Source organism: Sturnus vulgaris, chromosome 3 (genome assembly GCF_052056855.1).
Source record: "Sturnus vulgaris isolate bStuVul1 chromosome 3, bStuVul1.hap1, whole genome shotgun sequence".
Lineage (NCBI taxonomy): Eukaryota > Metazoa > Chordata > Aves > Passeriformes > Sturnidae > Sturnus > Sturnus vulgaris.
The window spans coordinates 104000128-104027134 of NC_142245.1; the positions used below are offsets into that span (position 1 = coordinate 104000128).

At 36.7% G+C, this 27007-nt stretch overlaps 1 protein-coding gene across 2 annotated transcripts in view; it reads right to left on the reverse strand.

The window, feature by feature from the left end:
- Positions 1–9184: 9184 nt before the first annotated feature.
- RAD51AP2 (RAD51 associated protein 2) overlaps positions 9185–27007 on the reverse strand; it is a 28580-nt gene continuing 10757 nt past the window's right edge. Inside the window, exons 1-4 of one of the 2 annotated variants that reach the window (XM_088162436.1) lie at positions 20413–20541; positions 14130–14995; positions 12484–12576; positions 9185–9869 (exon numbers count right to left, since the gene is read on the reverse strand). In XM_088162436.1, coding sequence (XP_088018562.1) covers positions 9751–9869; positions 12484–12576; positions 14130–14995; positions 20413–20438 — 1104 coding nt within the window. In that variant the 5' untranslated portion in view covers positions 20439–20541 and the 3' untranslated portion in view covers positions 9185–9750. Of the gene's footprint in view, positions 9870–12483; positions 12577–14129; positions 14996–20412; positions 20542–27007 lie in introns of those variants that run through there. The other variant, XM_088162437.1, reaches the window with a different exon arrangement.

The window sequence follows — 27007 nt, forward strand, 5'->3', positions numbered from 1 at the left end:
AATTTGACACAAGGAGAAAGTTTTGAAGATGCTCATTAGTTAAGAACATATTGCAATATTTTCAAAAGCTTGTATACCATTATGATACCAAAATCATAACTTTTCTAAGCAGATATACTTGGATTTGACTTCTCTGTGGATTCGTAGATTCCAGTGAAACTGAAACTGAATACTTAGTTTCATATACTTCAACTTACAGTTGTCTAAAAACTGAAGTGATCAAACAGTTAGAAAGGAATAAATTTTTAATTCAGGAGTCACAACTCATTACTAATATCATTGTCTCAGAAACTAATTCTCCTTCAAGAACTGACGCTAACTGCTGAGGTCCAGATGGAGAATAAATTCTCTTGGTACATGCACAGCTCCTGCTCCAGGGGTCACTGTACTGCACAGTTTAGAACTCTGGCACAGGAATATAAAAACTTCTTTATTACAAACAAAACCATTTGGAATTATGTTCAACAAGGTCACATAGAGGTACATAACAGCAGTTTCACAATGTGCACTTAAAAATAGGGATCTCAGAAACAGATCTCACAACATGGTATGTGACCACTGCAGTGGCTGCAATGCTTTCTTGCATAAGTGGTTCCATTTCTTCTTCTGAAGCTCTTTCATCTTATGCAAATATTCATGAGGAAGGAAGATTCATAAGTTGAGAATGATGTAACAGGTTACACATACACATCTTGAGAAGGTAGAACAAGCAGCTGTCGGTTCCTATTAAAATAATTACACAACATGGAATGTCTGCAGTTGAAAGACTGAGTAGTTACACCCATGCAATGTGACATCTAGAACATGCATCAGGCAGGCAGAAGGTGAAGAAGTTGTGCTTCTTGAGGGAGGATTTAAATGTAAGCCCCCTACATTTTGTGTAAATGTCCTGGCTACTCACTGAGGATAATACTACTCACTGAGGATAATATTCCTGTCCAGTTTTGCAATTGGTGCTTAACTTTTAGTGCCATACTTCCATTGTTTACTTCTGTTAGCACAATCTCCAGTGGAAAAAAAATGTTATGTTTGATGTTGAATTAATTTTTTCCTTGATCCACAATGACTATTTTTCAGTCTTCCATTATTATGAGAAAACCTCTAAAAATAAATAAATCTATTACAAAAAGAAAATCTTAAAAAAACAGCAACCAAAAAAAAAAAAAAAAACAAAACAAAAAAAACCCCAAGCAAACCCAAAAGCAAAAAACTAAAAAAAAACCCTCCAATTCGGTCAATACTTTTCAAGCTTGCCTCATCCACCAATCAAAAAATAACCTATTGAAGTCTTAAGAGAGATCACTTTTTCTATAAGGAGCCAGTATGACATAAACTGTCAGTAACTCACAGAAGCACTGTAAGAACTACAACAGTACAGAGGGGGACAAGTGTGGGAGCAACAGATCCAGCATCCTGCCATGGATCCAAAGTCAGTGCCACAACAGAGAGCCTGGCAGTGTCAACAAGCAGTGGCAGGGTCAGCTTGAGCAGCAGCAGCCCGGTAGCAGCAATGAACACAGCAAGGAGAGATGAGCGAGCAGGAAACAGAAGAAAGTAGTCGTTTAAACTTTTTAAAACCCACTGATTTTTCCAAAGCAAAGCCAGAAGACAGTGAGCTGCTTACTAACATTGCAATCAAAGGGACAATTTATAAGGTCATCACCTCCCTGAAATGCAGATGTCTTAGTCAATGCAGTGTCTTAGTGAAACAATACCAATTGTTTTCAAATTGGGAAGCCCAATATCACCTTCTTTGGTAGTCCAGAATAATTGATGATGATAGAGAACCTCTGATACCACAATTTTCCTGAACAAGTTGTTAATATTTATGACAGATGTTTACACCATTATTGTCCAAAAGTGTCCACCTGCTGTTACAGAGACATTCCTGAGCTCTTCGGAAGAGACTGCCAAGGGCAAAGCCACAAATGACTCTGTACAAATTCCGGCTCAAACTCTGACAGACTCCTACTAGTCCTGTTTGTCATTGCCCCGGAAGCATCACATACCTCCCTGTCATATACACAAGTATCTCCAGGAATCCACAAGGGTCTAGGAATCTCTAAGGAATATCCTAAGGATGTCTAGGAATCTCTAAGGAATATCCTAAGGATATCTAGGAATCAGGCTGATTTAGATTTTCCCAAAAAATTTTCTTTGCTAGAGAAAAACAGCTTGCTACAAAAAAATAGTAGAAGATTTGGCGCTAAAATCTCTCAACAGCCAAACAGCCTCACATTTAACGTCACAGTTTAAGAAATCATATCAAAGAGGGACTATTTTCTCTCTCCTTCCTCCTGTTTTCCTTCCCTTCTTTCCTTGGAAGCTTCAGAAAAATAGGAGCTTTAATAAAATAAGTTGGACTGCACGAAATATTGCTGCATTTGGGATTACTTTGTGCCCTTAATAACATAGTTCATGCAGGTAAAGATTCGTCCTAGAGATAAAAGCAACTAAAATACAATACCATGTTCAATATTATTAGTTCAGCATTTTAGTAAATGTTAAGATTCCATAATGAGTCCTAGCATTGAACTATTTTTATTCCCTGTATAATCTAATTTCATTAACTTATCTGGAAAATGCAGGAAATACATTATACTGTTGTTATTGAACATGAAAATACATTCAGGAATGTGCAGATGGAAACTCGTTTATATATATTTCTGGGGCAAAATGAAAGGTAGGTGGAGAATGAATATAATGAAAGACCTGATACAAACTTGGACTGATGATTTCTTTAATGGAAATTTTTTTAATAGAAGAGCACAAACATGTATTTTTAAAAGCTGGATGAAGAAATAGGAATAGCTCTGGGCAGATCTAATCTGCATGGTTTGCACTTACAGTATGCATTAAAGAATTCAAGCTGACATTGACCTTGGCAGCACTTACAAAGGAAGAATTTTCACAAGGATGAACATGTCATGTGCTGTGTCTTCAGTTTTGTGAGCAGTCTTGAATTTTTTTCAAATGTTCATTTCTCATAGTTCCAATCGTTGTACCCTATAATTATTTTCAAGCAATAGTATACTAAATCTATGGGATAAAAGAAGCGCAGTGTAGTGGCATGCAAGCATAATTCAAGCTTTCATCATCTTTAAAAAAAAATCCTCTTCTGATAAATGTCAATAGAGATCCTCTTCTGAATATATGTCAAAGCATATTTTTCGACAGATTTCCCTTTTTGCAAAAGTTTTATTTTTACATATATATTGATAATGACTGGGATTTTAAAAAACAAATAATAAAATATACATGTAAAACATAAACATACATAAAAGGAAATAAGCACAGAAATATTCACACTTTATAGAAAGCAAAAGCAGAGCTATATATTAATTCTCATAGCACTCTCCTTATGACTATGCCTCCAAAATCAACGTCTTATTAAGTTCCCTTGGCCATCACACTCCACAGCTGCTTGGGAAATTAAGATTTCTAACACTACTGTTTTTTAGAACTATTCCTGCCCACCATCTCAAAATTGGGTGACTCAGCACACCCCGTGGTAGCACAGGCTTACAGAAATGTGGTGAGGGAAGAACAGTGAGACCATTCCACACCCATCCGTGGCCAAAGAACCTCTGTCACAATGAAAATATTGGACAAAACCAGTAGTTCGTGACAGTTGCTCAGTTATAGTGCATTTCTGTGGCACAAGCGAGGTAAGTTTACAACTTTGGCAAGCATGAGAAGGCAAGTTTTGCTGGAACTAGGCTGAGACTGGGAAAGTCTAACCCTATTTGCTTTCTGCCATAGTGGCAGAACCTCAGAAAATTCAGCATAAAAGAGGTTAAAGAAAGGGAAGAAAGTGAGGCACAAAGAAGAACAAATTTATATGTAGGATGAGGCATACGAAAAGCTGGCCCAAATGGCACATAAAACATTATTAATTTGCTCAAGGAAATGTCTTCTCCAAAAAGTATGAGAATGTTTGGAATAGATGAGAAGAATTAAACTCAAAATCCATCTCCAAACTATAAGACACTGCCTTTGCCACAAACAGTTCCTTGTCTGTTGCATACATATAATCCATCCCTTCACTCATGACTCCATCAACATCCTCCTCCAAAATAAACAGAAATATTTTAGAATTGAAAGATTTCTTTATCTACCATGTAGAAATAAACCAAAGATTGCTCTCTTTAAAAACTTTTTTTTTTATTTTGCCTCCCTTAAATATCATAGTAACAAGCAAAAACCCCAAAAGCACATTTACAGAATGAAAAAATGAATTGCAAACCTCTGAGACAGAAACCAAGACTTTACTGCTGTGCAGTAAACAGTGAGTTGTGAGCAGAGATCCTGGATGCTGCTTGAACACAGACCTAAGAATTACAGAATTTCAATGCTAGAGAGCACTTTAAACAGCTAACTCTTCCACCCTTTGGTCCAAGTAACACATAAAAAATATTTTTCAACTCTTTCAGTCTCTTGAGAACACTGACTGTGGCACAAGCTTCCACTAAGTCTCCCCACGGACCAATGGAGGAAGACAGTTCTGTCCCAAAGGCAATTCAGGTTGCCTTAGACCTTACTTTATTGACTGGGGTCTCCCAAGTCAATTCAATCTGCTCCTCATCTCTCCACACACAGCCATAACCTCTGTTACAATTTCTGGAATCTATCATTGCCAGTATGTTGAGTGGCAGGCTCCAAAATGTCATTGGTAATAAGAATCTATATTTTGATAATACTTTAAACATGGTAGGTTATACACGTGCATATATATAGATATATATCCATGCTGATGCACTTATTTTTCACATTTCTTTGTTAAGTTTGGCGTATTTCTGCATATTTAAGCTTTGAGAAAAAGTGCTTTGACAGCAGATTATTCTATGCATCTTTCTTAGTGCATACACTGAATATAATTTATATTGAATTTTCACTATAGCTCCTGGCTAAAAATATTTTCATAATTGAAAGGGCTTTGTAGTGGGAAAATTTCAAATAATGAAGGACACATTTTCATTGTAGCATTGATTCAGACCAAATACCAAATGGCAGCATATATTTTATAAAATAATCATCTCTTTACTTTTATTACCTTATCAGATCGTGATAAACTACTTTTCCTCATGAAATTAAACATAACTTGTTAAATTGTTGCAGTTCATAAAGACAACTATCAACCTTTCATCTACCCCAGAGACTGTCAATGGACAAATGTTGAAACCTTTATTTACATTTTCATCTGAACTATTATTGACAGAAATAATTTTAAACAAAATTAACTTTTCGTTTTCCCAGATATTTTTTAAATGTACTTCTACTTTACCTGACACTGTTTATAAATGCTCTACCTCTGGCTCAACAGGAACACAGGGGGTAGAGTGACCTCAGTGTCTTGGCTAGGAAAAAACAGCAGTTACATTCTCCAGTTGTGTCTGGGAATAATATGATGGGATGTCCATGCTGGGAGAAGAAAATTAAAATCCAAACTGAATGTGAATTGTAAGACCAAAAGTGGAACTCCTCCCTAACCACATGAAACTTCTTGGTAAGTTGTATTCACAAAATGCCTTGGCACCATCTTCCTTAATGCAGAACCTTTTGATGGATTCAAATGACTGTATCTTTTCTCCAAAGCCTTTCCTGAAATTTGTCATCTTTTTTTTGGTTTGGCAACTGTCTTCCAATAGAAGGAGTAAAAGGACTTCACTACCTGTTTCAATTCAATTCCCTGATAGAGAAAACAGCTATATTTCTATATACAGGTGTTGTTATTAAACTGGATTTTAATAATCTTGCATATATTCAGTCATTAATCACCCACATTTCTGCAAAATACACTGAGATGCGCAGTTTTAGCTTTGCATCCAGTCATCTGAAAAGCAGACAAAAAACACACATTCAATTACTATTTATTAAAAAATCACATGTATTGGTAGATATAATGGAATTCAAGGTTTTCATTAGGCTATAATTTAATCCTTTTGTATTAAACAAGCCCAAGCCATATCTATTGTTCTAGCAGCTGATATAAAATGATTCAGAAATTATATTTAAGCTTTCCTGCATAATTATTAAAATATAATGACACTTAACATCTGCATTTCTGTTACAGTCAGCAACAGCAAGCTTAGCTAACTCAAAAAACATCACCAGATATGGTGTCTGCAACAGAAAAATTCAAAATCTATCATATTGCTTCAATCAGATATGCAATGACATATGGCGGGATCTTGGCTTGGCATTTTCCCATGCAACTCCCAAAGTCCATGGAATGGTGCCAGCTTCCATGGCTGCTCTGCACAGCTGAGTGCTCTTGTGCTGCTCCCCAGCACAACGAGGTACTCGAGCTATTCCAGCTGAAGGTGGCTGGGGAAGCTGAAGCTGGCAGATGGCCAGGCAGCATTCCCAGTGCCAGCCCTTCCTCTGTTATTTAAGATGAGGGCATGTTGTTAGCAGCTCCCTCCAGATGAATGAGCAGTCAGACATAAAGTTTACATAATATCTCAGCTGGACTATTCTACTTCTCTGCATGGTCCAATTTTTGTTGTTTTGTTTGACTTATTGTCTGGAGTTTTTTTATGTTTGGGTATTTTCCAGTAGCTTTTCCAGGATATTTAAGGATATTCTTGCACAACCTGAACCATTAAATACAAGAAAGTTTGCTACTGAGTATAAATTCAGTGAATTAAGACTTTATTTCTTGTCCTGAAAAAGTAGCCTGTATATCTCCATCTTCTGCAGGCAAAACCATTGTAGTATTTTCTTATACAAGCATCAGATAGAGACATATTTTGAAAACAGGTAAATGTATTAATTTTAGAAATAGGCAAAAATATTCTCCAGTGGAAGAATGATTTGCTGTATAAAAAATGCTGAGGTGATTAAATGGAATCTTTCCATTATATTAATTTCTGCAGATTTTAGACTAATCTGAGTCTCCAAACATCCCAAAGTTTACTATAATGCAGAATAAAATTGCCTAAGTATTTCAAGGAACAGTTTATCCTTCGGTTTCAGAATTATCTGTGTGAATGTTCATTACATTACATCATCTCTACACATGACTTTATATCGATGTAACTGATTTCAGAATGACAAAGGCCATTTTCATGGGCCTGTTGGACACTATTAACTAGGAATCAAAGTTATGAAGCCTCCATACTATGAATTTAAAGTCTTGGCCCCTGGACATTACAAACTTGGACCAGTCTGTGGTGTAGAAGCTGCTGGTAGACACACGTGTTCTGGTTGCTGTCCTTGCCCTGACCTGTGAAGTTCTGTGGTTAGTGGCTTTTTAAGGCAGCTGAGACCTGCTATTGCCATGCTATGAACAGTGGGAGCACAGATGTGCTAGGACAGAAATTATATACCTATTCCAAGCCATAGTCATCAAAGCTGCCCCACGATTAATAAAAATGTAACATTTAAATTTTATTCCCAATGTCATTAATGATCACAGGTGAATGGCACAAGAGGATATAGGAAATGACTCTATGGGGTAAAGATACCTCTCTATGGGAAATGAAACAGAGAGAAGCTTTCCCAAAGAATTCCTAGAATTGGTTGTAAATACAGAAGTATCACTCCCAAATTTTAAGAAATCCTCCTACTTTAAATATCAGCCTTTACAAAGATGACCTAAAGAAGCTATTGATAGGACGCTGTGCCTGGCAGCCAGTTCATATCTGGCAGACTTTGGGAACTGTTTGCCCAGCTGTGAGGACAAAACTCCAGGGGGACATTCCAATGTCGTAGACCAGCTCCCCTTCTCTGTGCCAGTACACAATAAACAACACTTAGCTAAAGGATTATTAATTATTATTATTATTAATTAGCTTCTTTTTTCTGGGGTGAGAGAACTTAAGTTGATACTTCTTGCAAAGCACTCAGAAATCAGAATTCCTCTACCAACCCTCAATTGGCATTTAGAGATTGCTACCATCCATAGATCCTCAAGCTGCTCCACAGTGTCACCCTGTGATGCCAAGTTACCCTGAGACAGAAATGTCTCCTGTTGATGGTGAAGGAGCCACAAAGTCATCCCTTCATCCATCCATCCATCCATCCATCCATCCATCCATCCATCCATCCATCCACCCCTGTACAGCTGCTGCTTCATTTCCATACTCCCAAGGGAGTTGCCTAATGCCCTGCCCTCCTGGGAGCTGCTTCTGAACATGTGTCCTAGTTGTCCATTTGTTTAGCCCTTTTAAACTTTTCTATAAATTAGGCGGGCTGATGAAGGATAATGTCTTGTCCAGAACTGTGCTTCCCATTAGAATGGACAGTTTTACGTTTGCATCATCAAAATTTTAGTGGGAAGGTTAGAAATTTTTGTTGTCTAAAATTTAAATTAATATTTAAACCAGGTGCACACCATTTACTGTGTCTTTTGGACAATCTGTGGTCAACAGATCAGTTTAGAAACCCTTCTTTTAGAACCAGCTGTTCCTAGAAACAAATTTGCATCTGAGATTCTTACTATTTCATACAAAAGGAACTATGAACCAAATTAAAACTCTTTTTCTTGATTTTTGTTTCATTAATTTCTCTCAATATTGTGGACTGATTTTTTTTTCTTATTTAGATCCTTATAACACAAACACACTGATATGCTAACTATTACATATGATATATTCTAAATGTTGCTGCTAAAGAAATTAAACTGTGAAGTTAGTCTTTGCATTGTCGCTAGAGATTCTAGAAAATCATTTATCTGCAGATAAATTCCCTATCAATTCAGCTTGCTCAGTTTCCTTTTGTCAGCTGCAACAATGTATTGTTATTTTTATAGGGGTTTATGATCACTCCATCACTGTTCTGTAACATTTTTTGTACTGGAATACTCTCTTATCCACTGCAGGGTGAAATATGCTCTTTCTAAAAAAACTCTGCTCTGTGTAATCAGAGGGTTTAAAGCTTTCTTCTGAATACCTGTTATTAGATTACTCTTGTTCTAACACTTCAGGAATTTTTTTCAGACTTTACTCAGGTTTGTTTCTTGCTGTGCTTTTATCCAATTGAAACTGTCCCTATTCTTTATATAAAAAAAAAATCAGTATAATAAGAATTAGCAGATGTCCCTAACCAAAATGTGTATGCTTCAGAGCAGCCCAAGTGTCCCCATTTCTCAAGATTCTTAATCTCCAAAATTTATGCACTTTTATTTTGCCTCCATGCTGCATGAAATGGAATCAGTACCCTCAGAACGAGACAATCTGTCTGTAGCATTTATAGCTTTATTCCTTTCCAACTCTTTGTCTAACGGGACGAGTACATGGAACTGAAAGTATCCCAGAGGAAACAACTTCTGAAGCTTAAAACATAATCTTCCTTTTAGCAATCTAAACTTAACTTCCTGAAATTCTCTTCTACATCACTCTAAACATTTGTAACAAATCTCTTTAAAAATACTTACTGAGTTTTTAAAACTATATAAACACACAGAGGATTCTAAGGTTGTGTGGATGTGACAGAAAATTTCAACTGTATATTTTAATAGATGAAAAATACATGACAGATTTTATTAATATTACATAAACTTTAAAAGGAATTCACCCTTCCATTAAAGCTTCTGCTAGTAAACATTCATTATAAATCCCTTTGCTATCAAGTATTCACAGGAGTATTCCTAAATAAATCACTAGCAAATACTGCAATATTAATATCTAAAAAAAACCTTAAACCACACAGATCAAAGTACAAAAAAAAAAATTAACGTTAAAACATTTCAACAGTTTTCAAGCAGAGTGATCCCAGATGTGAAGGCTGGTAAAAGAATCCAGGAAGTCATTTCAGATAAGGATGAAGCTTCTTTGGTCGAGCTTTTCTTGACAACCCAATCCTGATGGGGCCCTTGCATGTTTTAAGAGGCTGTACTCTTATGATGTCACGAGTCAAAAAGTATCCTATATTTAAAAGAAAGAATGAAAAATTAGAGTGGACCCAGAATTCTGTAAGATATGGACAAGAATTACATCCTGACAAGATAGATAAATTAGACCATATTAATCAAGCAATCCTTTACTACATCCTATCCCACCTCCATTCTGCTGCAGAGCATCTAACAGATCCTTTCGGGCTAAAAAGGAAATGCTTGCAGCTGGGCCATGTGCAGATTCCTTCTGATTAGAATAATCATACACCCAACATTACATAACTTTCCTAACAGACTGCAAAGGCCCACAATTTGATACAAGTTAGCATTTCAGGACAGAGTGGACATGCTGAGATGGATACACTTTGATACTCACAATTAGTCTGGTGTCTTGCCCTGTGTCACTCATTTTACATAAAGCAGCATTAGAGGGTGTCTGTTTTCTTTTTCACATTCTATTCGGTAAAGTATGCATCATGTAGTGATGCCAAGCAGTGATGAGAATATTGTCAGTAATCCGTTAGAAGTTGTTCTGTTTTGCATAAAATAATACTCACTGGGGCAGAATAAAAGACCATGAGCTTGTTAACTAGATATTAGGAAAATGATTCATCTGGAAGAATAAGGGGTCAAATTTCTCAAGATCTTTTCCAGTTCTATTTTGCATTATTCTATAAAATTATGAAGCACTGAGCAGTTAGCCAGAGCATCAAATAGTATAAGAGCCTTAGGTATTCAGCTGGTGTCATAGTAGTGGGAGAGAAAAATGCCTTTTCAAGAATTTTAAATTGTGGGATGAGAAATAAATCCCTAAGTTCCATTATTAAGTCAATGATGAGACAGCATTGCTGCTATGTCTTTTCTAAGACTCGTAAGAGCCAGCTAGAAGAGGAAAGGCATGCACTGAAAGTCAGTCAAGTGTTGTGGGTTTATACATAGCCAGGAAAGAATGGTTGTTAGTCACAACAACAATTGTGACCCTACTGGAGTACAAATCTTCTTGTCCTACCTAGGTATCTCCTTTCCAAAGTAGCCACAGGTTCTGGGACAAGATGTGATGGCTCAGAATCCTACTGAAAAATAGAGGCAGACAGCCACATATCAGCATAACTCCTGACACTAATCCCTATAGTAAAGTATAGTATTTCCCCTGACAAAGTCAGTTTCAGAATAATCTCCAGGGAAACTTTCAGTGTAAATGGAAGAGAACTGTCTCTGCCAATGTACCTCCTCGAAGAAAGATGATACTCAATAGTTTCCTATTTGCCATCAACTGAGAAGGATGATGAGGGGGACATTCAATTTTTTCAGCTTCTTCTACTGGAAGAATATTAGGTTCCTGTTTTTTCTGACAAAACACTGAAAATAAGGTATAAAATGCCCTAGAAATATGCCATTACCCTAACAACCTGCACAATTCCTCAGCAATCATAGAGGAAAAAAAAGACACTCATTGCTAAAGTGTCTTCCCAAAAATTTCTGTAGGAGGTCAGATGGGAGTTTAGAGAACACTAGGAAGCAATGTAAAGGAAATAGACATAATGGCAGTGAAAAAAACATCTGATTTCCTTTGTACTTGACCCTGCAGCCCAAAAAAGAGGGGAAAGAAGAAAGGGAAAACATCCAGGGTCAGTCATGGGAGGAACAATATTTCACTTAGCAAGCTTCAATCTCATCTGAATAAGACTTCAAAGAAGATGTTAATATCAACCACCTTGGTGTGCTACGTACAACACAGCATTCTGGAATCTGAATTTCCCTAAGCAATAACAATGCCTACTATGTAAATCAGAAACTAGAATCTACATCACAAAAAATATAAAATTGTAAAGAGTAGTGACAAAGAGCAAAGAAGTAGAGCAGAATTTTCTGCAACATTTTGCATTTGGTATATGAAATATTTTTACAAGATGACATAACTTCAATAAAATATAGGTGAAAAGAACACCAGAGGTCATCTGTAATTGTTTAAGTATTTCAGTCTCTTTATTTCCCAGAATGGCCTGAGTGAAGGAAGCAGTTTCTAAATTCTGAAACCAGAAAATTGTGCAACAGTTTTAAGAAATGCAATGGGGAATAAAAGTCAAAATAGCAGTACATGATTTCACTAAGTAAACAGAAGTTTATCTATAGCTTTTCTTGACAAAGTTTTAGTATTTCATTTCAGAATAAACCAAATGACTGGTTTTACTCTTTCCATATGTTGGGGAAACTGCCAAAACATGCTTTTTGAAATCCTAAAAGCTCACTTCACAATATCCTTCTGAATTTCCTTCCACAATGTGTGCAAAATCTTCAAAAAAAGTATCATGAATTATGTTCTCCCTGTAGTATATCATGGCTATATCACAATGATTGAAGGCCCAAAGATGTTTGTTCCAAATGGCTCCAAAATAAGGAACAAAGGAAACTCCATGCTGTTAAAGTTCTTTTCTTCTCTCCAAAGAACAAAATGCTCATCAACATGGCTTGTTCTGTGAACCAAGCCGAAGACAGGGCACTTTTCTAGTAACCTACAATTTAACCAAATGTGATTTCTACAGAGATAGAAATGAAAAGGGAAGAAAACAAATACAAATGTTTGATAAATAAGTCTATTAGCACTGGGATTTGTGGTATAAATTGCAAAATAATTTGACTATTACCTCCTTCTTTCTGTAAATTATAGCTTTGTTCCTTAAAAAGTGTGCCGGGTAAAAAAGCTGGATCCCATGTGCATGGATTTCTATAGGCTTCACCTAAATAGTGTAAAAAGAACAACAAAAAAATACATTTAAGTTTTTAATTTGATTACTATAAACAACTAAGTTTGTTTCATCTATTTATTAATTTGTGGTTCTTGTTGATGTGATTAAAATGTATTTGTGCACACTGTAGGTAATGTTAACAAAGCTACAGAGTCTCATTCTCAGAGGCTCAGTAAAAGTGATTTCTAAACCTCATGAACTTCTCTTTTGCATAAAAGCAATAATGCAGGTTTTAATCCTCTGGTGACATATCAGTTGCTCCACTTGGATCTTCTTATTCCAGGCTTAGGCAGAAAAGTGATCACTTGCTGAGCCATTTTCCCAGTATCTGTTAGGTTTTCAGGCTCTGCAAGCCATTCAGGTGTAACTTGCAGAGCATTATACTGTTACAGCTCTACTGAACAGAATTCCTTCTGGGGTTTTTCTCTGACACTTTAACAATTTCTTCCCAGACACTACTTACTTTCATAACCCTTTCAAATGTTCACTTTATAAATTTAGAGCCAAATCACTGAGAATTTTAGCTCTGATGGCAATTTTGTGATGCTGCATTTTCATCATGTAATTCACCAAATGCAACCAAAGCATAAACGTCACCAATTTTGTTTGCAGCTGTGAGAACTCAACACTTCTGCAAACTAAATTCAGGTCCAAAATCTGATAAATACACTGAAGAGTTTTTTGTTTTGTTGGTTTGGTTTTTAAAAAATAATTTACTTATCACTTTTGAGTTATTTATACAAGGTAAAGCATTCAGCTGGTTTTCTTCTTGGTGTCCTTCCTCTACTCATTAAATACCTCTTAATTATGAAGCAAATGGTGTAGGAGTCTTAGAGTTTATGAATCAGATTTCCCCACTTTCCCACATGTAATGGGGTTTGAACTTCTCTAGGGGAAAAAAAATTAGAGTGTTAAAAACAGCAGCATCTAAATGTTGAACAAACATAACTATAGTTATGTAAGTTGTATGAGTTATATAGTTATATTCAAGATCAGGTTAGACAGGGCTCTGAGTAATCTGATCTACTTGCAGCTGACCCTGTTCATTGCAGGGGGTTGAACTTGATGACGTGTAAATATCCCTACCAACCCAAACTATTCCATGACTCAGTCATGACATCACTTGAAAGCAAACATTTGTCTCCTTTGTAAACATTGTATCATGTTTTAATTGACACTTTTTCTCTCTTTGAATGTGCATCTCATTGTGGTTTTGACTCAGGGAATTTAGGGCTCATTGTGATGAAATTAGACAAAATGAATAATCTGAAAGAGAATGTACGTTAATACAGGTTTGAGCAAGCCTGGAGCTGACCAGATGAATTCTGAGCTACACCTGCTACAACACAGTGTGCAGGTAGCTGCAGTAGTGTGGGATTTTACAGTTTTGGCTATTCATAGGCAAGCACATTTGTTCAATAAACTTTGAATTCCATGGAAACATGGAATTCTTTGAGTTGAGAAATACACCTTTAAAGCAAATCAAATATTGCCTAGAATTTAAATGTTTTCAATTCTATAACACAGTAATTCCATGTGCTTACCTTCTGCAGGAGAGTGTGGCAATTCTTGGCTTGACGTTCTTGAAATAGAATATTCCTTAGATACGTTCTGGTCTTCATTTTCATTTAATATCTTTTCGCGTAATGAACTTTCATTAATGTCAGTTTTGTGTTTTACTTTTGTGGTACCACAGATTGGAGAAGAAATACACATTTTCCTTTGAGAAACCCTTGCCATGTTTTCATCTTTTCCCTCAGCATTATTTAATTCCCAGTAACTGTTGGGCAAGTTTGTTTCCAAACTAGATAAATTGTTTACATTTTCCTTGCTAATTTCATGAAACATACGTAGCTCTTCTAGCACTAAATCAAATTTTCTCTTCAGTTCAAATTTGTGTGTGATTTCATTTTCTAAGGGTAAATAGTTATCTTTTACATCTTCAAGACAACCATTGTTCATTTTGAATAAAGGCATTTTTAATTCCTCTTCTGAGGCAATGAATGTTTTAGATTTATCTTCTGAATATGACATAATCAAGTAATTCATTACAGTCTCACATTGACTTTCATTAGTTACACGCATTTGTTCGTAATTTCTCTCTTCCTGTTCTTTTACATATTCAAGATGTTGTTTCAAAGTTGCTGGATCTGAACCGCCTGTCTCATTCATCTGTTCATGGCCTTGTAAAGAAAACTGTACTGTTTCTTTAGCCTGTAATTGCAAGTCTGTATCTGTCATGGCAGGACTTCCTGTGGATAGATACTGTACCATGGCAGGAATTGTTTCACTTGCCTTTTGTTTGTCTGCGCTTGAGGAATTCCTGCAGTGCCCATCTTCACTTATTTCTCTGTTGACAAAAGAGCTGCTGTTCAGTGGCAAAGTGACGGACTGATAAAAATTTGAGGAACTAGAAAATAAATTTTGAGAAAATAAATAAGCATTTTGGTCATCTACTTTTTTAGTTTCTAGATGTGGGCTACAAGTATCTAAGTCTTTGCAATTCTCATCTTTGTTTATTTGTCTATCTAGCAGCAGGAGAAAATTATTTTCTTCTGCGGTTGCTTTTGGCTGCTCAGGTAGAATTAAGACATCATTTGATTTAACAGGCAAACACTGAATCTCTTTTGAACTGGTGACTGCACTTTCTTCACACAATTTTTGTTGGATACAACTATCTTGTGTTACAATTGGGATCAGGTCTAAGTCTTCAGAATCAGTAGCTAGGGGAATTTTTTCATATGTGTCAAAAATAGATAAAGATTTTTTAGAAAGAAAACCATGGCAATTCATTTGCAACTCTTTTGAATCAATACATTCTTTTTCATCAGCATTTATATAACTAGAATTACTCATTTTTTTTTTCATGTTATATGTTACTTCATTAGTGATTTCATTTGTAGAATTTATGCAATTTCTATTTGTTTTGTGTTTCTTATCTCCTTTTAAAACAAAAGGGAAAGCTTTAAATAATTCTACATGAAAAGAGCTATTCAGCCTTATGTTTGGCTTGTTCTTCTCCTGCTTTAGAGTATTTACTGATATTTCCTGATTTGTACTTTTGTTATGTACCTTTTCAAATTTCAGTTGTGAATGAGCAGGAAAGTAACTCTGGTATCTAAGGCTGGCTCCTATCAGATACTGTACTCTTGTGATACTGCAGCAATAGATCTTGTGTAGTGAAGAACTATCAGGAGAGCCCTGCAGCAAAATCAGGTATTTAGCAGGTAAAATCTTCTTTTTCATAATGTTTTTGTGACTGACTGACCTCAAATCAGTGCTAAACCTTTCACTCACTCTGGATAAGAGGTGGTGTTTCCTGACATGTCTTCCCTTACATAATCTGATTTTTTGGTTATGAAAGAGAGCTCCTCTTTGTAGGAAAGTGTACTCTTCTTCACCTAAAGTTCTAGAAAAACATCTTCTCTGGCATCCATTTTGCAACTCAAAATCAATGCTTTCCACAAATTTAGAACTCACAAATCCTGGGTAAGTTTCATTTTCCTTTAAAAATTTTATGGTTTGCCTCGAAGAATCATCTGCACATGAGTTTAACTGATTTTGCTTTCTGCCACATGAAGACTGTTTCTCTCCTCGCATAGCCTTCCTCTCAGTTGTCAATAAAGTATTTGTGCTACTGAAAAAGGAAGCAAGCATTATCTTTAGTACCTCCACCTTCAGATGCTTTGAAACAGCAGCCAGCAAACACATGAATATTTTATCATTGTGGTTCCTATTTATAGGGCTCTTTACCAACTCTTGAGCATCACACTGCTCTTTTAATGTGTCACGGCAATGAGACCAAGGTGTAACACTGCCATCCTGACACGTGGGCATATCTTCATGCAAAGACTCAATCCACATCCTGACCCATCCGAACACGTGTTGCAATGAAAACTTTAATTTGAGCATTTCCTTCCCCCTAAATACATTGCAACTTGGTCTCTTATCTGGAAAATCCTGCACAATAATGAAAGGACAATTACTTTTAAATGCACTAATTTTTGTTACATAACTTTGGAAATCAAGTATTCCCTTTGCAGAGAGTTTTGATTCTGCTTCATACAAGCAAATATCCCTGTTGGAATCATGCACACTACAGTGTTGGTTTAACTTATTTTCCTCTAATGCTTCTGTTGTTAGTGGAATACTCATCTGCATACGAAATGTTCCCGCATTCTCATTAGTGCTCTTCCTCCCTCTTCTCTGCAGAAGATCATTAGAGCTGACACATTTATCATTCTGAACATTTTTAACACTAATGTAAATGTGAATCTTTGACTTCTGGTCATCATCACCCTCTGAATTCTCCGTTATTTTATCTTTGAAGTCATTTTCAGCAAATATTTTATTATGTTCAGTGTCAGTGTTGTTGCATCTGAAATAAGTTCCAGATACTTCTCCTTCTGCCAAAGAACAGTGCTCCTCTTTGTTAACTGATGGGCAATTCTTTTCTTTAAATTCAGAACCAACAGTTGAAACTCTTACACTGCTTTTATCATTTTGCATTTTTTGTTTCCCTATCTCAGATATTTTTTGCACACCATGTATCCGTTTAGATTGCATTAAAGATGGTTCACCTTCAAAATTCTTCCAATTTGTCTCCTTAAAGTTAGTTGATGATTGTTTATTATTTATTCTATTTGAAATCCTAGGAAACTGAAAACGAGGGATTTTCAGTGGCTGCACATTCTTAAAAGGTTTCAATGTTCGAAATACATACAATGAATTATTTTTTTCTTTATTATCTTTTTCTGCAGTAGTTTCCTTATTGCAACTGGAATAATTTTTTTCTTCTGCAGAACATACATTTTTTAGAAATTTACTTTTTTTATTTTCTGTGGATGAAAACACAGAACTTGTTCCACTAAAAAATGGAATTTGAGAAAGCTGGTATCGCTGCCACTTTTTATTGAAGACAGACTTTTGATTTAACAATTCAGTCTGAAACATGTGTCTATTTAAGGATGTATCTGAAGAATTTTGTTTGAGCTCATTATCCTCATTTCTTTTATTATTTTGCTCTATACTGTAGTTCTGCTGCACTTGGGGTGGGTTTAGTACTGGTAGATTTTGACATGTGTCAGCAGTGCTCGACACATTGAGCAGCTCTGTTTCACGAGGCTGTGCACGTGCATTCAGGGAAATGCCACCTCTAGGACTTTGGTCTTCATCTTCAAGACTCAATTTTTTGATGAAAGGTTCATTTTCTGATACTCTACGTGATAATCTTTCATTACTGCTAGTTTTAGAACTGAAAAACTCTCTCATACAAGTTTTTCTTGCTGTATCACAACTCTGTTTTTCTAGGTTTTTTTGTTCTAGGTTTTGCTGTTCCTCTTTCTCTCCGATTTTTTGATCATTTTCTGCTTTATTTCGCTTTGCATACAGGTAACATTCAGTTTCATCTAGTGGTGCAGATAAAAATCTTTTGGAATATGCACTTTTCATGCTCTCAAAAATAAGTACTATATTTGCTCAGACAGTCCTGAAAGTTAAAGAAATATTAAAGTTTTAGGCATAAAAGGTATCTTAATGATTTCCAAACTGTGTAAAAAATAAAAAAAAATAAAAATAAATCAGTAATTCTATCATCTATACATTGCCAAATTTATATTTGCTCTACATATATTACAGACCTGAGATAAAGGCAAGATCACTGAACAACATTTAAAGCCAGATCTAAACTTAAGAAAAAAAATGATTTACTAAAGTTGTGGTTTTTTGCAAAAATAAAATGAATATTTTTGATGTGTTGACAAGTTAAGGAGATAATTGCATTTTCTAATGTATTTGTTACACTGTATTTTTGCCAAAAACCCTTGAATACTGAGAACAAATATCAAGTAAGTAATACCCACTGATGAACTCCTCTAAATCTGAGTGGATCCTTTCAAACTCTAAAAATTTTAATTGTTAAAAGAAAATGCCAATCTTGTCTTCTCTGTGTGCCAAGTTGTAAAGTGCAACTGTAAAAAAGTTTATCAAAAGCTCTCGGGAATGCCAAAACATTGTATCAGGTTTTATCCTCATATGCAAAGAGGCAGTACTGTTGCAGGCGCATTTCTGGGTTGTTAAATGTCCTGGTACTGGTGATGTTTTAATGCATGTTTTTTCAAGCTAAATGCACTCATCAGCTTCATTTAAAAAGTGATCTGCCTCGTGTGAAGAACATAATTTAAATTTAATTCTGTATAGTGATTGAGAGGATTTATCACACTTGTAGCAGACTGGCTCACCAGTGTCTCTGACAGCCCAGTCACACTGCAGAGCTGACATCTGAGAGCCAACAGGAACATGTTCAAAACCTTTCATTAACTACATAATTAAGATAATTCATTTTCTTAACCAGGACTGCGTGATTCAGTAATCACGTACTGTTTCTAACTTGACAGGTTTACATTTTTAATGGCACAGGAAAATCCACTTTGGCAAGGAACACTACAGTGCCTGAGGGATATACCTTTAAAATGAATCCTCACGTTCGGGGCTTCTCCTCCTCCCTCAAGGCTGCTCTGACCCTCCCTGAGGGGTTCCCTTCTGGCTGCAGGGGACAGGACTCCCCTTTTCACCCTGTCCTCTCGCCGAGGTGGTTTCCCTCCTGGCAGACACCCACTCGTGAAGGCGAGTTTGTTTGTACAGCCTCTTGTAAGCTTTTCCTTTTCAGCCTTCAGCAGTGACTGTTTACCCGAGAGCCCCGGTCCCGCCCTGTGGCACTCTCCGGCGGAGCACCCCTCAGGGGCGAGCGGTTCCCCCGCAGCCCCGCCGCCTCCCCCTCCCTCTCCGGGCTCTGTCTCCTCCTGGGGCTCGGTGTGCCCAGCGTTCCCTGCCCTCAGAGCTCGGGACTGCCCAGCTGGAACCGGGAGGTGCGGGGCAGGGTCCTCCCGCCGCCCTCAGGGGGCTCCAGCGCCGCAGGGCGGGAACTGCCTCCGAGGCGGGAAACTCCCGCCGTGAGGGGCGGCCCCGGCCCGCTGCCCCTGAACCCGGCGAAGAAAGAAAGAGGCCGGCGGCTTCTCCCGTGCCCCTGTGCCCGGGAAAGAGGCCGGCGGCTTCTCCTCGTCCCCTGGCACCGAGCGGCCGCCTGGGATTCGTGCGCCGAAGGCTGCGGGTCGAGGCACCCGGCGGCCGAGAGGCTGCAGCTGCACTGGAATAACATTTATTTGATGCCTGAGCAAGGCGTGCCACGGAGGAGAGCGGAGCATCCCGATGCTGGTTATTTCCGCAAGCGGGATGTGTTTTGAAAAATTCCCTGATTCCAAAAGCATGAGGTCCTGCGTGAGAAAAAGGTTATGCCCCGCTCCTTTCCAGAGCAGGCATTGCATGCCTGATCTTTCTTTTCACTTATCAAGCACTGATCCAGCCAAGCACTTTATTCTCAAAATAAGCAGTATCCATATAGCTCCGGGTCTCTGAAACAGACATTTCCTCTCCAAACACTGGAATGCTCAAAAGGTTATTTTTCAAAATTTGTGCTAAACTAGCAGATCACTGTAATACCATTTCAGACGGGCAACGAAAATAGAAACATCCTGAGGGCCTGTTGCTGCAAATATATGTTTTTTTAAGGTTTGTCATCCATACTACAGTGAACAAATCCACTGAAGCCCAGCAGATCCATTGTTCCTGGTAGTGAATGTTACACACAGGAATTGCATAAAACTGAGCCTTAAAATAGCTTTCTCTTTAATATTGCTGCTTTTGTTAGCAAAGCTGGTCAAATAGCTGCTTGTAATACTTAAAAATCTAACTATTAATCAATCTTTAGCTAACAAGATATAGATCCTATTAAATCAAGATTACATGCAAATCTTAAAATATTTAACATACCATATGGAATGAAGGTCATCATGCATACCAGAAACAGGATTTTAAGGTGTATGAGAGAGATTCATCATGCATACCAGAAACAGGATTTTAAGGTGTATGAGAGAGATTCATCATGCTGCTTATGTTTTCTACTCCTGTGTGTTGGAATAGCATCTAGGAAGTATTCCTGAAGCAAAGAATTGTATTTCTCTGAACAGAAATGATGGAGGTTTCACGACTATTTCTAACATATGCTGAACAGAATATTACCCTCCTCACCCACCTTCCTACAGTCCCTTAATGTATTTGGTGTGTTGCAAGCAAATAGGAGCCAGTTTAAAATTACTCAAGTGTTTGGCCAGTTAAACCAACCAGAATTACATGAAAAATAAAGAAAACTGCCTTTTCTTGCATTTACACAGCTATATATCAAAATCATTTATGAAACCCCATCCAGGTGTTCCACATCCATGGATTACTTTGCTGTATATAACTTAGATATCCAGCATAAACCAACAGATTTACAGTGGAGAATATCTTGCATGCTCTGCACTTTCTAATTTGCAAGTCATGAATAAGATTTATTTGTAACACTTGTTTACTTCTAGTACAAATTGGGTATAACATATTTTTGGTAATGGAGTAGAAAAAAAGACATAATTGCTTTCTCCACTACTTGGTTCAATATTATTTTAGTAGGATGTAAACACCATGCTTTCATTGTAGAATTTTGCTATTTTCCAACTGTTACTTTCTTTCAACTCTTATACTATGTTTGCAAGTTGATGAAGTGGGTTGTAGAGCAGTCTCTTGACAAAGTCATCAAAGAAGTTTTGAGTACTGATGCAGCAGCCAATTCCTTCCCTTCAACCATTATTTAAAACTTAAAAAAGATTTTGCAGCTCTCATTCTCTCTCTCTTTTTGTATTTACTTTTTTTTCTTTTTACTGAAAACTAGAAAAGAAAAACGTTGCAAAATATTTAAAAGAAAGGTCAGGAATAAATTTTGTTAAATTAAGTTAAATATCCACAAAGACAGCACCAAACCCAATTATGATATTCAATATGATCTGCAAGACACTAAATTCTGACAATCTTGATTTGTCAAGTGAAACGGTGCAATTTGGCTCAAGTCCTTTGTCTCAATTTAGCTGTGCTGGCTTAATGACTGCAGCCTTGTGCTTAGAATTCATCGTGAGTAAACTGCCTTTTCAGAACCTGAAATTTCAAGGCTGAAGGCTGTTGTAATCCATCATGTTCATATCATGCACTGTAAGGCTAATATTTCCACCCTGAAAGTAGTTCACCTTGTAACACTAATTCATCAAAGGTCATAATTAATATTCAAAATGGAATTTACTGTTTGACTAGGAAAAGGTTCAATTTGATACTAGTCTTATCAACAGGATATTGGCCATCAACTGTATGAAGCTGCATTTTATAAATTACTTTTTTGGACCTCTTACTGACACTTCACACAACCACAATTGTTATTAAGTAATTATTAAAAGTATTCATAAAAAATCTGGGGTGTGAAAATAATTTCAATCTTTTCCATCACAACTGCTCTATATGTAGCCTTAATGTACATGCTGCCTATGTATCCATGTAATTTTGAAATAGCTTAAATAAAAACTTTAGTCTTTCGTTTTGTCCTAGAGTATTCCATATTGTCTCCAGTCACTAATACTGATACACTTGTTTATTGTTAATAAACTTTTTATTTGGTATAATAAATGTAGAACCTCATCTTACCCAATGTACTTTAGATCATAAGGAAGCTAATGTTTTTTCTCTGCATGTATTGCAGGTACTAATTCCATATTCCCAACAGAGTATCCATATTGATTAAGAAAGAAAAAACATAAGATAGAAGATACTTGGTGTTATGATTAGCTTCCATGTATATGCAAGAAACAGTCCTGGAGTGATTCAGTGATATGTTAGTCCTTCCAAGCTGGGCCTGGAATAAAACTGCCTTGAAAATCACAGACTCTGAAAAGTTATTTACTACAAGTTTACTAACAGCTCAGTAACATTTCTTGAGATACTATTATTTTAATATTTCCTCTCATTTTCATTTTTGTTTCTGCCTTTATAAAAATAAAACCTTTTATGACCAACACAAAAGTAGCTTTCATAAAAGAAGGAAGCAGTTCCAAAAATTTTTTTCTTGTAGCTCCACACAAAGTTAAATTGAAAGAAAAATACTGCTGTCAAGCAAAGGGGTTTTAAAATTATGTACAATATGAGCTTAAAGGTGAAGATAGGACTAGATTTTCCCCTATACAGCATTTTACATTATTCCAATTGATATTCAACTCCCAGTTTATGGCCCTATCTGACAAGGTCTTTCTACAATTCTTCACATATATTTCTTATTTTTACTCGTCTAAGTCCATATCACCAGCAAACTTTGTTACTTTGCTATGCATTCCCCTTTCCAAATAATTTGTGGATGTGTTGAATTCCTTTCTGGACTAGAACAGAGACATATAAGTGAAAGTACTGTTCCAGAAGCTTGATGCAACCAAAGTGCACTACTTTGGCTGTATAATTGGATTATGGAACAATGGGTGTGAAGAGGTCAGAAGGCACTGTGGCTAAAGCCAAGAGTAACAGAGAAGTACAAGACAAAGCCCCCTCTTTTAACTTTCGGGAAAGGAGCCCATAGCATCTTCTTCTCCCTGCACTGGTCTTCAGTGTTGCCTGACCACCACAATGATTTCCAATGGGAATAGGCTCTTGCGTTGCTTTCAAAGGGAGCTCATTTACATATTGAGGAATATGAAATTAACATGCTTAAAAGGTGTTTAGGAACTTAAGCCAGTTCTATTTAGCTGGAGGGTGAATCATACCCCTCCATGACCCCTTTATTTTGTCCACTTCAATGAAGTCATTGCTTGACTGCCTCGTCCTACTCATTTGACAGCTGTCAAGTTGAATAAAAACTGCTGTTTATTGTACTTGATATTTTGGACACATTATCTTTCACCTGATACACTGCTTGATCATACTGCTCCATTGCTGTCACTATATCATTCTCTGTTATACTGAATCCCTGTACATCTCAAAGATGTTTTCATTTTCCAGCTGAAATGCCTTGTTTGTAGTTTAATTTCAAAACAGAAACAGCAAAAAAAGGCCATTTGTATACAGAGCACTAAACACAGAGATACAAATGTTCTGCATCAAGTTTTATCTGTTACTATCCATCTTCCTCGTAAAGGGCAGTGAAAATTGTTCTGTCTGCCAGACAGTTCAAAACATCTTTGTTGAAAGTCTTCAATGCTGCTGAATTCAGGTCACACACATCTAGAGGCACTGAGATGCAGTGTTCTTTCTTTCATGCTAGCAGGGCAATTAACTCAGTCCATATGATCCCCAATCCTATTTTACTTTTTCTCTAGATACTGCATAGAATGTACAGGATTGTTCATAGAGCCACAGAAAATTTCGTTTGGAAGGGACCTCTGGAGATCATCGGGACCACTCTGCTCAGAGCACAGCCAGCTTTCAAGTCACATATAACTTCATTCCTTCATCAGGCTGCTCGGGGCTTTTCTAGTCAAGGTCTGAATATCTCTGGGGTTAGAGATTCCCCAATGCCTCTGGAGTGCTTGCTACTAATCCATCTTCCCTTTTCTACTGTTGCTCTCTTCATTTACTCTATGCTGATCACATATGGATTAACTAAACCGTGTGTAATACATGAGTAACACATGTAGCTCTTCACTCAGTGTTATAGAATTACATATTTCCGATCAAAACCTTTTTTAGTATAACAGATTACCTTTAAATTCTTTTACTTTAAATACATCATGAAGATGTAAGATATCTGGTCTTCTTATTTTTCTCTAGAATACTCTTTACAGCTAAGAAGTTATGTTTCAGAATCAAATAGTAAAGCTTAGTATTAGCCATATCTGCTTATCAGTAGTCCTTTATCCCCTTGGAAATAAGCCATTACTAGCCAGGTATATTGTAGGAGTTGCAGGGCTTAGCTCCTCAAGCAGCTTCTCAGACAAGTGTAGCCAAAAGGTGATAAAGTAATGCAAAAACTCTTGGGAAATACAGTTTATGTTGGGAGGTCAGCAGTGTAAAAATTAAGTTTGATCTGGACCCACAAAATATTCCTCCAAGGCATATAATCACAGTGCAAAATATCCATGGGACAGCAGAGGAGTTTCACAAGGTTCTTTCCCTACATCTATTGCACCTCAATTCCTGTATTAAATAATAAAAAAAAATAATAATAATAAAAAAGGACATCTAACGTAGATACTCTACCGCCTTAAGGTAATAAAAAAATTGCAGGTTGATGACTTGGGTCCCTGAACTCTCACACAAAGGTATTTCGTAAAAGTGCATTGTGCATAATTTCATGGTCATTTGGGGCTGTATCAGATACAGGAAAATAATAAACTCTTCTAATTCTCTTATCAGGGGAATTCTGAAGTCTTGTTCAGTCACTTCCCATCTAGCTTCTTAAAATTATCCAGATTATAATACCTGCTTTGTTGGCAAGAACAGATGAAAATTAAGTGTGCAAGATGAAAGTGCCTTTTGAAGGAGAATATAAAAAACTGAAGTGCACTTTTGAGGAGTGTGTATTTAGTTTACCTTTGAGCATCAAACTTCATATGAAAACAAACTGATGAGCTTGACAAAGCCTTTATTTGTTCTCTTTTTATTTCTGAAAAACCTGTGCTGAGAACTATGTTGTTTGACATGCTCATAAACTACTTACTATGTAAGAAAGATCACAGGTATTGGAGGTACTCAAAGATGGAAAAAATCCCAGAATCATCCTCCAATACCAAATAGCTGCAAAATAATAAAATAGATCAATTTCATTATTGATAAATGAGATTTAATATATAAAAGAAATATAACCCTGTCTTTGCAGGTACATTTGGTGTATATTTACTAGCTGCTTACTACTCTGAAAAAAAGATATGGGGCATTCTACACAAAATTTCTGAAAACAATAATTCAACATTCACAAGCAGTCAAAAAAAAAAAAGAGAAAAAGTAAGATATTGTTGGGAAAATTATATTTCTAAAATCCACAGTATGTTTAAATCTTTAACAGTGAGTTGCACTCCAATCATCCCACCTTTAAAAAAACCCAAATGAATCAAATTGAAAATGTAGAAAAAGCCAACAGTGATGATCAACGTAAAAGAAATTTCCTATGGAAAAATGAATATATACTTTAACTGAATATATAACTTTTAACTGAAGAAGGGAGATCATCAGTGAAGTAGTGAAGAAGATATGAGTCTATAAAATCTTTGGTAGTACAAAACAGGGAAAAAGGAGTATTCATAGAACTGAAGGGAGGCCATATTGAACAATAGTCAGGTTAGTCGAGCCCAGCATCCTGACAGCAACAAAAAACTCAGGCCCATGTAGAGAGGGTAAGACTGGGTTAAACATATGCATCTCCTAAGAGGCCTCAGCCTGCAACCATTTCTAGTTTGGTTACTGTCTACATAATCAGGATTTCCATGGATATCTTTTCTATATGCTATAGAGAGATATAGAGATAGAGAGTTGTGATTATTCAGCCTGGAGGAAAGAAACCTCTGGGCTGACCATATTGTGTCACTTCAGCACCTGAAGGGAGCCTAGAAGAGAACTGGAGAGGGACTTTTCACAAGAGCATGTAGTGATATGAGAAAGGGCTATGGCTTTAAGCTGGGAGACAGTAGGTTTAAATTAGATATCAGGAAGAAAACTTTTACTGTGAGGATGGTGAGGCTGAGGATGGTGAGGCACAGGAACAGGTTGTCCACACAAATTGTAATGACCCATTCCTGAAAGTGTTGAAGGTCCAGATTGGATGGGGCTTTGAGCAACCTGGTCTAGTGGAAGGTGTCCCCACCTATGGCAGGTTGGGTGGGTCTTTAGGCCCTTCCAATCCAAACCATTCTATGATTCTATTTCTTTCCAATCTCCCTTTAATTCCATAGAAACTTTTAGCACCCACAACATTTAGGATCAAAGAACTTTGGTTAAGCAAAGTTAACCAAAGGTTAAGCACAGCTTAACCTCAATAATTTTACAAAAAGTTCCTTTTCTATTCATGTGGAACCAGTGCTCTGCTTTACTATCTTGCTGTCTTGCATTAGAAATACAGTGAACACTCACCCCCTACAGAACCCTGACATGCCTTCATGTTTCTTAGAACTCTATCATATCATGATCAGGCATGTATTTACAGATTGAAGTAGAGCCTTATTTGGTTGATCCCACTACAAAAGAAATTCCACACCACTTCCTTGGTGCCCTTCTCTGAGCCTTTTTTAATTCTACCATATTGTCTGTAGATAAGGGATCAGAAGTATATATAATGGTAAAATCTCAGGTGCTTCACATATTTAAGCATCTGCATATTATAGTATTTCATTTTGAGGTTTATTCTTTTCCTAATAACTCTTAACTTTTAGCTTGATTTCTTGACTGCTGATGATCACTGACATTTTAGCTGAACCATCCATCATAACTTGGAGAGCTGGCTCCTCTGCAGTAAGGGTCATTTCAGAGCTCATCATTTTAAATGTGAAGCTAGGACTACTTTTTCCTCTCTGCTGCATTTTACATTACTTCA